The sequence below is a fragment of the Leptodactylus fuscus genome, chromosome 1, assembly GCF_031893055.1.
Source record: "Leptodactylus fuscus isolate aLepFus1 chromosome 1, aLepFus1.hap2, whole genome shotgun sequence".
NCBI lineage: Eukaryota > Metazoa > Chordata > Amphibia > Anura > Leptodactylidae > Leptodactylus > Leptodactylus fuscus.
In genome coordinates, this window is record NC_134265.1 from 135561881 (window position 1) to 135576248 (window position 14368).

A 14368-nucleotide genomic window follows, 5' to 3' on the forward strand; every position below is an offset into this window, starting at 1 on the left:
TGGAAGAAAACAAAGTACTTTATTTATTGTTTGATTTCACTGTTTTTAGTGTACTGGGAAACATGATTTTAAAGAAAACCCATGAAGTCTGGTGAAGTACCACGTACCAGTTGATATACTGAAGTTAATACATTGTATTTTTATCTTCCCCTTTAGGGTTGGTAATTTTCTCAAAATTCTTCAGAATAATATCAAATATTTCAACCTGAAGCAAAAAAAATAATCTGTATTATGGGACATAAGTACTGCGCCAAGATCAGTATACAGTACATCATGTAAATAATCTCTTTACATTGCTGTCTTCAATAATTAACAGTGTTATTAGACCCAAATGAGACGAGCTTGATACATTTCTTATAATGGCAAATATTCTATCCATAGGCTATATCTTTGTGAACATAAATATGGACAGGTATAGGCTCTGCTCCATAAATTTTCGGCTATTCGCTAGCGCCACGAAATACAGCTCAATAACTATGGCTGTGTGTATGAGCCCTTAGAAATGAATGGGTCTGTACTTTTTCAACAATTGCGTATAAAAACCATGGTTGTGTGCATGGAGCCTTGCTTTGTGATGGCTGTTTTTGAGTTTCTTGCAAAGACAATGAGGGGATTTAGCTACTTTTACTCTAAATTGTTTTAGTCCATTGTTCTGATCTGTCATGGTATCAGGACAACTGACTGAAAAATTAATAGAATGAAGGATATAGATGGAGCAGATGGAGCACATTCTCTCTGCATCCATCATCGTTCACTGTAATATTGATCCAAAAAAAAGCTTTATTCCCTCATGTTTGTTTCTCTTTCAAAGAAAACCACCTGTGCACCAATCACTTAGCCCTGTTGTTACCACAAATCAAGATCCTTCTGCTGTCTGCTTAAGGCTAAGGCCCTATGGGGCGTCCCACAGCAAAAAAGCGCTGTGGGAAAACCGTGATGGCAACGCATCGCGGTTTTTCCCGCAGCTCTTTAGACAGAAAATTTGCAGAGGTTTTCTCTGTGGACTTTCTGTTACAATTATACCTATGGGGAAACCTCCATACATTACCTCCTACCTACATTTCCATAGGTACTGTATAATTGACATGCCATGATTTCCAAAACCGCACCGGTTTTGGAAATCGTGGCACATCTGTACCGTGGTTTTTACCACAATGTGGGCCTGGGATTCACTAGAATCCCATCCACTATGCCCTGAGTGTAAAATGCCATGATTTTTCCTTGTGGTGTTTCCACTACAGGCAAATTGCGGCATTTATGCTCCGTGGGGCCCCAGCCTTAGGGTGCATTCAGACTACGTAACGCCGGGCATGTATGAGAGCCGTACACGCCGGCATTACGGCAGACTGCCGAACACTTCCCATTCACTTCAATGGGAGCGCTCGTAACAGCGGCGTTTACGAGCGCTCCCATTGAAGTGAATGGGAAGTGTTCGGCAGTCTGCTGTAATGCCGGCGTGTACGGCTCTCATACACGCCCGGCGTTACGTAGTCTGAATGCACCCTTAGGGTGTGATGTCTGTGGCTATAACATCTCTGCATCACAGCTGCTTGTGTCATTCTGCCTGCAGAAACCATCACAGGGTAATTGTAAAGCAGAGAGCTGATGGCTTCTGCTCCATCATTGTTTCCAACTGCATATGTGTCTTGATTATGCACATACAGCTGAAACAGGACATGCACCAGGACCCCTGGATAGTGTCTGAAATCCAGAACTGTCGTGGTGAGATGGTTGCAAGGTATGCCCTTAGGCTAAGGCCCCACGGGCCGGAAACGCAGTGCTTTGAACAATTATATCTACGGGAAAGCCGCCAGCGTTTCCGTAGATATAACGGACATGCTGCGATTTTCAAAACCACAACGTTTTTGGAAATCGCAGCGTGTCCGCGCTGCGATTTTTTCCGCAAAGTGGGCATGGAATTCGCATGATTCCCATCCACTTTGCAAGTACTGTAAAACGCCGCAATTTTTCCCGCTGCGTTTCCGTCGTGGGCAACTCGCGGCGTTTCCGAAACGTGGGGCCCCGGCCTTAAAGGGCTATTCAGATAACAAAAATTAATGGTTTATTCAAATATTGGAGGTCTGATTGCAAGGAACTCCAAAATCCTGAAATTGAATGAACCATAGCTCTGCTTTAGGGTGCATGCACACGATGTAACGCGGCACTGATTCTTGCACGATAACTCGTGTAAGGATCAGCGCTGCAAAACAGAATCCCATTGACTTCAATGGGTTCCGTTGAGCGCATGTAACACATTGAAATCAGTGGGAGGCTTTTTAACCCATTGATATCAATGTGTTACATGCACTAAACGGAACCCATTGAAGTCATCCAGAAGTGGTGCTGTGCAGTGAAAATGTATAAGGATGCAGTGCTAAGTCAGTTATGGTGATTCCTGATTGTTCCATTGATATTCTGTCATTCCAGCATATTCTAGTTACATGTTATCACTTTCTGTGGCAGGAATAACCTTGTAATGGGATGTTTGTGTTTATTGACCCTTTCTCATTCCATGTCCTGCACCTCTCTATATAATGTAGAACATAGATTGACATTTTAATAGTGGAATAAACTTACATAGATGTTTCTCACATCAGTCAGAGTTAGTTTAAGATCTACAAATGCGCATTCATCTTTGTCATGGACCAGAGCTCTGTAATCCATCTGGGATAAGACAAGAGAGACTATGGTTAATATAGTGCTAAAATATATAAATACCTTAATTGATATGCCTGATTTAGTAAACACGGTTAAACGTCTCTCAATGATCACATCGATAGAAAAATAAAAAAGTTACACAAAATTATTTTTTTTCCATAAAACATGCTGCTATTGTTCACAAATATTGAAATTTAAAGAGATACTCTCAATAGAGATGAGCGAGTAGTATTCGATCAAATAGTAGTATTCGATCGAATACCTCCCCTGCACAGATATTGGTGTACTCGGTCGAATACCACGTGGTAAACGCGGGAAAAATTTTATTCCCCTCCCACCTTCCTTGGCGCTTTTTTTTTTTTTTTACACCAATAACTAGGCAGGGGAGGTATTCGATCGAATATACTCGCTCAACTCTCTCATACCCATGTCTCCAGAAGCCTTAGGTGGTTGACATTTACGTAAACAGGTGCATTTGGCATCATGGAAATAGCATAACACAGGGGCAACACGGTGGCTCAGTGGTTAGCACTGTAGCCTTGCAGCACTGGAGTCCTGGGTTCAAATCCCAGCAGGAACAACATCTGCAAGGAGTTTGTATGTTCTCCCCATGTTTGAGTGGATTTCCTCCCATACTTATAGGAAAAAGAAAGTACATTGTGAGCCCTATATGGGGCTCACAATCTACATTTAAAAAAAAAAAAAAAAAAAAAAAGGGAAATAGCATAACACAGTGAACTATGCTGCTCCTAATCGTTGCCTGAGTTAAGCAAACAGCGTACCTCATTGTGCTACACTGTTTCTGGAACTCCTATTTACTTCTATGTGTGTTGGCCAAACAATATATTATATACATATAAACAAAATAGTGCCATGGAACATGCATTCTGCAAATTAACAAGGCACCATATAGCTACATCAACAAAAAATAAGTCGTGGCTTTAGATTAAAATAATATTTAAAGAAAAAAGCCGGGTACTTATAGAGGTTATCCAAGACTGGATATTAATAGCCTATCCCTAGGATAGGTCAACAATATCAGATTGGTTGGGGTCAAACATCCCCACAATCAGCTGATGCCCCTGTACATTGTAGAGTGCCCATGCTGGACTAACACAGTTTGGCTCCTATTCAAGAGAATGAGAATTGCTGTGCAACAATGACTCACAGATACTACACAATACAACTTTTGATCTGATACTGATAAAGTGTCCTTAGGATGATTCATCAATATTCATTCTTGGGCAACCCCTTTGAGAGTTTAAGAAGGAGAATATATAACAATTAAGTATCTCACCACATGTGTCTCTTTCGAAGCTTTAGCAACAGCATCTCCTCTCTCTGTAAGATACCTGAAAGGAGAAAAATTAGTTAAACCCGGGATTGATAGAGATTTTTGCATGAAATCATACAATGGTGAAAGTAATAGTTAAGGGGGCATTCATCAGCAGTGTCCGTAGCTATTGTCCGTTACAAGATTTTAGCAGTGGACACTAGCTGAACCATCAGTAGTCTGTTAGGGCTAGTTCACACGTTGTGGGGTCCGCGCGGGTTTTGACACAGAGAGAAACGTGGCTCGCCGTGTCTCTCTCTGGTCAAAACCCCCCTGCTGCGACCATCGCGGTCACGGCTTTCCCCTCCTATGTCGGCTCAAATGGGACATAGGAGGGTGCTGCCGCTAGGCGGAAGCCGCGGTCCAGCGCGCCGCGGTTTCCGCCTGAAGATAGGACATGTCGCTTCTTTTCTCCGCTAGCAGCAGCCCGCCGCTAGCGGAAAAAAGAAGCCCGGCGGTCTGCATAGACCACCATTGTAAAGGGGCATATTTTGAAGCGAAATCCGCCCCTTTGCTCACGTGTGAACGAGCCCTTAAAAATTCCATTCATTTCAATGGGTTTTTTTATCTTGTGTCCGTTTGTGTCCGTTTACACCCAAGTCCATTTTTTTCCAGCGGACAAAAAAATCCTATATGCAGGACTTTTCTGTCCGTTAGCAAAAAAATTAACGGCAAGCATCCGTTATTTTTTTAACATTGAAGTCTATGGGCAACAGACTTATAGTGGACGGTAACTGATAGCCACCAGTTACTATCCGTTTGTGTCCATTATGATAGGTGTCCTTTATTTGTTTTTGTTTTTTTAAATGGACACTTTCATAATGGAATCCAATGGTAGTGTGAACCCTACCTAACATCAAAGAGTTTTCAAAGGTAACATTTGACCCATATACTTATTTAGGCTACACGATATATGTGCATGTGTTTTCTATAAGGAAAGAGAACACATGCTGCTGCTGCCAGTCACCTCTTGTAGTGAATTTTCTCCCATGGGAACAAAGGAATGGACATGTTAAAATTCAACATGCCATATTTCTCTCAACATCTGCTAGCCAAAGTTCTAATGTGATGGGCATCTTTAAAAGCTCAATGCGTGCATTAAAGGGGTTTCCTTAATTATTAATATTTTTTTTTATGTCCTGTCTTTGGGATCACAGTCAGGATGCACCTTCGAACAGCTGATTGGTTCAGAGATTGACTGTCATCTCCCCCCACACCAATCAGATATTTATGGCCTATCACCAAGTATACACCATAAATAAAAAAGATGTCTGGCCGGGGCTCCATGTTGCAAATAACGCAGCATATTACAGTACCTGCAAAGTGGATGGGACTCTGGGTAATCCAAACCACACATTGCAGAAAAAAAATCTGCAGTGGAAATGCTGCGATATAAAAAAAAACCCATTGTTTTTGTAAATGGCAGCATGTAAATGATACCTACAGAAATGCTGCCATTTTCCATATAGGTATAATAGAGAAAGAAAGTCCGCAAGGTAAAATTCTGGTGACTTTCTGTAAAAAATGCAATGAATTTCCACTACTGCCTTTTCCACAGCATTTTTTGGCAGCAATTCACTGTGCCTCAGCCTCAAAGTGGTCACCAGTGGTTGGCCTTCCAGAAGTCACCAAGGGTCTTCATTTGCATTGAAAATTTTATGGAGGATATATGAATGATCTGTGGTCTGTTTGGTTCATGCAGTGTCATTCTTATCCATGGGTTGTGTTTGGTATTGTAACGCCATACAGTGAGCAGCTCTTTTTTGGAAATTTAATATTAAGTACTCACTGTACTGAATCATTGGTCAAAAATGTAGGGGGAGATCATAGACAATACCAAAGTGTAGTAACATCAGTTCTTACTTGGAGATAGTGGTTTGTGAAGTTTCCAGCTTGGTTTTTAAAGCTGTTACACGTTCTAATACCTTCTCCTTGTAAACAGAAAAATATATAAATGATTATTATTTTCTGTTATCTATGTTGTATACTGTAGGTATTTGTGATTACTCTTATGTACCTGAACTGATACCCCAAAATCATTTCCATCCTCAATTGTTGGAATTAGGTGATTTACCCAAGTGATAATCTACAATAGAAAACACTGGTTTTACATTGCAATCCTTATAAATGAAAGTCTCATGTAGAAGACACTAATGTAGTTCTTACCAATGCACAGCCCTCTCTCAAAGTTCTTATCTCTGGTTGGACAATATTTAGTAATCTCTGAAGCTTCTCATTCTCTTTCAAGAATCCACATTTAGGAGCTAAGAAACCAAGAGACATGTAAGTAATATACAGTATCATGACTGTTACTTGCAGTGAAATGCATATTACTTAGGTTACCTTTCTTTTCTTCTTTGTCTGTTTCCATTTTTGAGTCCTGAGTGAAATATAAATTTAACAAGTTCTTAAAATTTTGTCTAAACAATTGTATTAAGTTTTATGCTATCTACAAACACTGATATTTTGTCCACATCTTTAGGTTGCATTCTGATATGTCTAGAAATCTCTTAAAAAACATGCAGGTAGTCAGTAAAACATTGATCCATAAAATCATCAATCTGTCATAGTTTCCTTCTGGCGCCAGATATAAAACAGAATGTGCAAGTTCACAAAACCTACACTGCTGGGTTTTTCAGTATGGCTTGGTGTCCCTCTTGAGTCTATGGAGTATTGGACAAAGCACCAGATAACCAAACTGTCATTAGCTGTATAGGGACTGGACAAAACTGATATATGTAAACAAAGCGTGAGTTTTTTTATTTTATATTATCTGTCTTCCTGTTCTCTCACCTCAGCCTCAGGATTTGGAGGATCAGGAATAGGAATGTTCAGTTCAGAATGAAGCGATGTCAGGTCTTTGACATTAAACTCATCACTCTGTCAAGAAAGAAAATCAGGTTAGACTGGTCACAGGGCAGTGTAAAATATTTTTTCAAAAAACATTTTCATTAACAACAGTTCAGTATTCACATTTGCATATGAGAAGATATCCACAGAAAAAAAGCTAAAATTAATCATAAGAATTAAAGCTGATACCTCATTATCAGTATTTTTGCTACATATTAAAGTTATCAGGATTCATCCCTGCATAGGAGACCCCAGCGCAGATTCTGCTTAAAATCAGCAGAGAAAAAAGTCCTGAAACTGGTGGAAACCCAACAGACCCCATTAAAGTCTATGGGGCGCATGGGATTCCACATGTAACAGCCTCTCAAGTGGACAGGGTACCCGTCTTTTAGGTCACCATGACCTGAACGACAGAGACCTCTACGCTGGTGTGAATCTAGTGTGAAAAGCATTTGGAATTAACAAGTTTATTTTGACATGGGTGGTAATGCTAAAAAAGAATCATTTGGTCTCAGAGCTGCACTTTGATCGGTGACTATTTTTTTAGACAGTAAATAAACATATTAGAAGCCCGTTATAACAACAAAAGTGTTCACAATGCTGAATAGCCATGTTTATTTCCATCAGCATTCATTTTCTCCCTGACTTAAAGTCTATGCATATTGCTGTTGAATCTTACATTTGGTGTATGTGCCAGGAAAATCATATCCATAGGACTCCATTTAGTGTGTTCTTTGTATAGGAAGTTGCAGCAGAAGAAACATATACTGCACATTATATGTTTAAAAGTGAAGTCAGTGGGTAATGTTTGCCACTGTAAGGCCCTGTTAATATGGCAGAAGTTGCTACATATTTCAGGGGTGGAATATGCGCCAAAATAAGTGGCAGATTCTGCCTCCCAAAGTTTTCAATGGGAGGCAGAGATTGCGACAAATAATAATTAAGACATAATTTTAAAACAAACTTTCAATAATGGGCCAGACAAAATTGTTAGTACCATTTCAAAATTGTGGGTAAATAACTTTGTTTCAAGAATGTGATGCTCCTGCAAAATCACCTGTGGCAAGTAACAGGTGTGGGCAATATAAAAATCATACCTGAAACCAGATAAAAAGGAGAAAAGTTGATTCAATCTTTGCATTGTGTGTCTGTGTGAGACCACTAATCATGTAGAACAAAAAAATGAGAAGAGAACTGTCTGAGAACCAAAAGTGTGGAAAAATATCAACAATCTCAAGGTTACAAGTCCATCTCCAGAGATCTTAATGTTCCTTAGGGCACGTTCACACGGACACAGAGGGGGCGGATTATGGCGCGTAATCCACGTCATAATCCGCCCCCTCACTATGGTGGTCTATGTAGACCGCCAGGCTTCTTTTTTCCCATGAGTGGCATGCCCTTTCTTCAGGCGGATTCCACGGCGTCACTCTCAGTGCCAAAACCCGTTATACCGTCCCTCGTGTGAACTAGCCCTCAGTGCATAGTGCAGCACATAATCATTTACAAGTCATGGCACTGTAACTAATCTCTCTGCACGTGGATGGAAAAGAGAAATTGATGAAAGATTGCAATGCAGGATGGTCCGTATGGTGGATAAGCAGCCCCAATAAAGTTCCAAATAAATTCAAGCTGTCCTGCAGGCTCAGGGTGCATCAGTCTCTGCACAAACTATCCATTGTCATTTCAATGAAATTAAGTGCTATGGCAGGAGACTGAGGAGGACTCCACTGCTGACACAGAGACATAAAAAAAACTAGACTGCAGTTTTCCAAAATAAATGTGAGCAAGCTAAAATCCTTCTGGGAAACGTCTTGGACAGATAAGACCAAGATAGAGCTTTTTTGGTAAAGCACATCATTCTACTGTTTACCGAAAATGGAATGGGGCCTAAAAAGAAAAGAACACAATACCAACAGTCAAATATGGTGAAGGTTCAATGATGCTATAGGTTTTTTTTTTTGCTGCCTTTGGCACTGGGTGCCATGACTGTGCAAGACATCATGAAATCTGAAGATTACCAAAGGATTGTTTGGTTTCCCGATAAGTGTTATTAGCTGAATGTTCACAGAGGTAACATTCAGTAAAAAGTGCTGTGGAAAAAAACTTGATGTGTTTCCATCGCGGTTTTTCCTGTAGAGCTCTTTTGCTGCGGCCCGCTAAGTGGGGCCTTAGCCTCAACTAGAAATGCTGGATCACTACATTGTCAGCAAATACACAATATCCACAAACCTTCAGGAGGTTGTCCAGATACTGAATCTTTTCAGGAATAAACTCTGACAGAAAGCTTTGGACCTGTAAATAGATACTCAGGATCAAACACAGTCTACAATAAACAACAGCCTGGGGAATATCATTCGCTTATAATTAATCTCAAAAAAATGGCATGATTAAAACTAGATTTTATTGATATACGTTAAAATAAAAGTCCAGGGTATGTAGTTAAAAATGATAAGAAACACACAAAAGTGATAGAAAATACATATCTACACTAATATAGGGAGACCATTATCCCTTTATGCTACAGCTCCCCTAGGTGAATTTATTTATCAACTAACTGGTACCCGCGACTTCGTCTGCAGTGATTGTGGAAGTGGGTAAGCAGACGCGGGTAAGGTTTCCGTACTGTGTATAAGGTATGGGATATGAAATGTAACGTTGTATCTTGTTTTTGCTGTAATTCTGAGAATACGTGAGACTTTTGTGATAAATGTAATTTGTATTTCAGCCGCTATACGGTGTTGTTATATACTGTACATAGTGTCTTTGGGACAGAGGTATTTCAAGTAAATTGCATTGTTACCAAAGAGCTTTAATATAAAAATATTCTGGGTAACTGGATTACAATTGCTTATTTTATTACCTGGTTAAAGAGGTTTGTGCAGAAAACATCAACCTGTAAAAAAAACAATAAATAAACATTATTATGCTATGCATTATGTTCTGAATGTTTATTGCTCAGTCCCAGTTGTGCATCATATATCTCAAAGGATGTCTACCACTTCCCCTTGGATAGTTAGGTGCTACCACTGTTACAGAACACATTAGGGTATATTCACACAGATTTTTTTTCAGGCTGAAAAAATCTGCATCAGGAACTAGAAAAGTTTTTTTACATGCTTTTTGTCCCGGTTTATGAACTTTTTTTTTTTTTTTTTACTCCAGCACACTGCATGGACATGGAATTCTGCTTTTAAAGGGGCTCTATCATTGGGAAAAGTCATTTTTAACTAAGTATATATTTGCATAGCCTTTAGAAAGTACCTTTTGTATGTAAATTGACTCAGTTTTGAATGAGATCGTTTTTATTCCCATTCTGCAGAGGGGGCTGTGATCCGGTGCGGGGATTGGTAAACAAGGCCATGGGCCCACGAGCCCCTGGCATTACTTCCTCCTGTCAGCTGTGTTACCCAATCGGGACCAGTTGCCGGAGTCAGAAGGTAGTTCAACTACAGCAGATTAAGCTCCTGGCTGCTACAGCCTCCTGATTGCCTGTGCATAGTTCCCAAAAGAACTACTGTGCAATGTTCTGCAATATTATGTATTGCAGTACATTGCACAGAGGATCTGAGATTCCAGCTTCAAATCCCCTTGATGGACAGTGAAAAAAGTAAAAAAAACAAACAAAAACAAATACACAGTTTACAATACAGACTAGTAAATAAACAATAAAAAGTTACAAAAATGGACCTTTATATTAAAAAAAAACAAAAAAAAAAAAACGTTATGATTTTGGAAGAGGGGGGTGGAAAATATGAAAACAAGTTGCAGAGTGTTAATGTACAAACTTCCCTGTGTCCTACAGGGGTTAAATGTCATCCATGTTGATAACATAAACTGGGAATTACCTAGCATTACTGAGTTTGTACTCACGTACAGATCATTTGGTATTCAGTACTATATTTTTGTATTTCTCCTTCCTGCTGTGACCACTTCTTGTTTTAGCCCAATAAAATTGCATTGAACTACGGGGATTTCTAAAATCATATATGAATTCCCTGCTTCATACTATGGAGTTATACGATAACATTCATCCTTATTACCCAGGGGCTCCGTCTAACTCTGCATATTGATAATTCAAGACAAACAAGATGGCAAGTGACTATAGGGCCGGACTGTACACACTTATGCTTATGTTTCTTGTATTGCTAGATAACCTCTGTTATTGCAGGTGCTTTGTATCAATGTGTGACAAGTTTCCTCTCATTTCTAACTTACATGGTGTTATTGTGCATGACTTGACATGCTCCATTTTCTTTATTCTTGTATCCGGGACTGACTTCCTGTATTTTAAATACTTGTAAACTAAGAATTATTGTCCATTAGATATAAAGATTGAATAAATGTGCAGATTTTTAGCATTATTTTGCAATGTGAATTTACAGTTTAATATCTTAATGTCTTAGTATCTTCCTGGGATTTGCAGGTGACTGATCTATGTGAGTGCATGAAAAAAACAGCATGAATCAGCACTGTCACTGTCTTATGTCAGTATGATGGCGATCGCCTGTAATGAATATGATTACCTTTTCCTTGTTGGCAGGTTTCATCTTCAGGGTACATGCTTTAGCCATCTCCTTAAATATTCAGATTATCTTCACGCCTGGTCACTCTGGGCCCCTTTTCTCAGCACTTCTGCCCTTTTGTCTTTTCTCTCCGTCTCTCTCTTTCTCTTAGTTACTTTCAGTTTCTCTTTAGAGTAATATTACGGTTTCCAGGAAGGAGGGAGAGGGGCTGTTTTCTGAAAGGGACTTTCCAGCAGTAAATAGGAGACAGCAGTTATACTGGATTGCGGATTGGAATCTTTTCAGGTGTTCTCATGCAGTCAGTTGTAAACAGCAATACTAGATACAACTCATTGACAGGGGTGGCAGTATTTTTTTTGTTTTTAAAGGTTTTATTTATGTTTTCAACAATCATAATATGGTAAGGGGGCGCTCATACTACGGTTGGATGTCTGTTGTGACAGTGTCCGTTTAAAAATAAATAAATAAATGAATGAATAAATAAATAAAAATATTTATTCATATGTGAAAAAACCCCCATAAATAACAAACCATACAAAAACTCATGTAGGTGCTGGTAAACAAACTGTATAGACTACAGACTCAATCAGCATATCAATGTGAGAGACATCAAGAGTTCCAGCAGCCTCACCAACAGAAGTGGAGCTGACATTACAGTCTATCTCACAAGGTCTTTATAGTCCTGCGAAACCTGAAAAAGGATCTACGGCATCCAGGCATACATGTTCACAAGGCAAGCAGTGAGATCCTTCATGCTTTGGATATCCTCCACTATACAGATCCAATGAAGGAGCGTAGGTGGAATGCAAATTTTCCAGAGCACAGGAATGCCGGCCCTAGCCACATTAACCAGATGCTTCAGAAAAGATTTGTGTGTTAGGAGCCTGATGCAACAAACAACTCTGTAAAGTATAGGGCCACTAGAATCCCCAAACGCTGAGGCAAAAACAGTCCTGGGTGTGCTATGCTACCCTAACCGGAGTGGAACCGGGCCCTGGAGTTCTTCACCAGAGCTCCTGATAGTGGAGTTGGACTTACTAAAAGTCCAAGGCCCAGATCCGCAACTGCCCAGAGAGCGACACACAACCAGCGAACCCCAAGGAAGAGGACCCAGAAGTACACAGACACTAACCTTGGAGTGAAGTCCCAAAGAACAGGTTGGTTCAGGATGGCAGGAGTGTAGAAAGGTAATCCCAGGAAGACACGCAGAAGCCAAGGAAGTAAATTTGTAGTCAGGCAAGCCGAGTCTTCAACTGGAGGTCACAAGGTAGCAGAGGGAAGAGGCAGCAGCAAAGTCAGGAGAGCCGGGTCATACACAGGAGGTCAGCGGAGTAGCCAAATCAGGATCCAAAAGGGAGGTCAGGAGAAAGCCAAAAGGTCATACACGGGAGGTCAGAGGAGTAGCTAAATCAGGATCATGGAGAGGAGGTTTGTAAAACAAGCTGGGTCATACACAAGCAGAAGGTACAGGAATAGCAGGGACAGGAGACAGGCAGTAAGGTATCTTTAGGGAGCTGATGCCGCAGTAACACGAATAACCAGCGGCGGGACAGGACCAAAATGAGGCCTAAATAGCCTCAGGCCTGCTGCTGATCCCCTGGCTCCGGAAGTGCTGGCTCTGGCGCCAGGGGAAAACCGGAACCTCCGCAAACTCCGGAGCCAGCAGCCATTCCGGCGCTGGACATGGAGCAGGCCGGGAGCCTCTGCGAAGCACATTTTTGGAGGCCACTCTTGCTCTTGTAGTTCAATACAGGAGCGTACTGCGCAGACATCAGAAGTTGGACCGACAGAAGAGGCAGGGTTGCGAAGATGGAGGCATCATTGGAGTGAGCTCTCGGGCAGCAGTGGGGACACCCCCATCGCCGTTTGAACGCTGGGGCCCGCCCTCATTGCTGCAGAGAACTCATTTGCATACCAGTTAAAACCAGTATTTCTAAGGAACGCCGCCGCGCAGACCAAGTCTAAAGGTAAGAGACGAATAGCCTTTCTTAAGCCTATTCTGACGTGGTAATTAGAAAAAATGTTGGTTTAGTGGTAGAATCTCTTTAAGAGCGTGATGTGAGTCCAGCCCGAGAATGCATGTTTGATGGAGACCTACAGTTTGAAGGGGAGATGACAACACCAATCCAACATCCATGGGCGCATGTAGGCCTCATAATATCTACGAGGGTCAAGGAGTCCCAAGTCACCCCATTGAGGACAAGGGTTGAGTGGGTGTGTCTGTTTTTTTTTAACAGATCCATGCTACACATTAGCATCAGATAGTGTCTGTTATAGTGTGTGTTTTTGCATTCTGAACATGTGCAAAACCCCCCAAAAAAGGACAGTAATAAAGGACATTATTATGGATCCTTGCTGTCCATTATAAGTCCGATATTTTGAACGGACAAAAAAGGACAGCACCCCGCGTGTCCTGCATCACGGTTGTGTGTATGGGCCCATAGAAAAGAATGGGTCAGTGTGCTTTCCGTGAAATACAGGAAAGCACATTGACCCACAGCACGATCGTCTGCAACCGGCCTTAGGCTGAGTTTACATCTGTGTTTGAATCTTCATGCGAAATCAGTTTTTAAAAGTCTCAAAATCCTTAAAAGCTGATTTCAATGAATTGTAAAAACCTTCCACCGGTCTGTGTTTGGAGCATTTCCGTCTAGTATCCGCTTTTTTATGGCGGAGGAAAAAGTTGGACTTGCAGGACCATCCAAAAAATGAGGATACCAGATGGACAACAACGAATATTTTTTTCTTTTTTTTAACGATGAGTTCTATGGAAAGCGAATTACAAATACATAAGCAATCAGGTTGTATCTGTTTTGCAATCTGTTTTTTCCCTGTGCACATGAGCAAAACATATACAACCTGATTGCTTATGTATTTGTAATTCGCTTTCCATAGAACTCAGCGTTAAAAAAAAAGAAAAAAATATTGGTTGCTGTCCATCTGGTATCCTCATTTTTTGGACGGTCCTGGAAGTCCAACTTGAATGAAGAAGGTGAAGAAAAGA

General features: G+C 40.7%; 1 protein-coding gene across 2 annotated transcripts in view; it reads right to left on the bottom strand.

Moving 5' to 3' along the window:
• Positions 1-14368, bottom strand: part of PSME2 (proteasome activator subunit 2) — a 15109-nt gene continuing 741 nt past the window's right edge. The window contains exons 2-13 of one of the 2 annotated variants that reach the window (XM_075277433.1): positions 12497-12768; positions 11365-11589; positions 9702-9734; positions 9071-9133; positions 6785-6871; positions 6335-6371; positions 6158-6255; positions 6009-6077; positions 5855-5922; positions 3956-4010; positions 2578-2664; positions 1-205 (exon numbers count right to left, since the gene is read on the bottom strand). In XM_075277433.1, the coding sequence (XP_075133534.1) occupies positions 125-205; positions 2578-2664; positions 3956-4010; positions 5855-5922; positions 6009-6077; positions 6158-6255; positions 6335-6371; positions 6785-6871; positions 9071-9133; positions 9702-9734; positions 11365-11412 (726 nt within the window). In that variant the 5' untranslated portion in view covers positions 11413-11589; positions 12497-12768 and the 3' untranslated portion in view covers positions 1-124. Of the gene's footprint in view, positions 206-2577; positions 2665-3955; positions 4011-5854; positions 5923-6008; positions 6078-6157; positions 6256-6334; positions 6372-6784; positions 6872-9070; positions 9134-9701; positions 9735-11364; positions 11593-12496; positions 12769-14368 lie in introns of those variants that run through there. The other variant, XM_075277443.1, reaches the window with a different exon arrangement.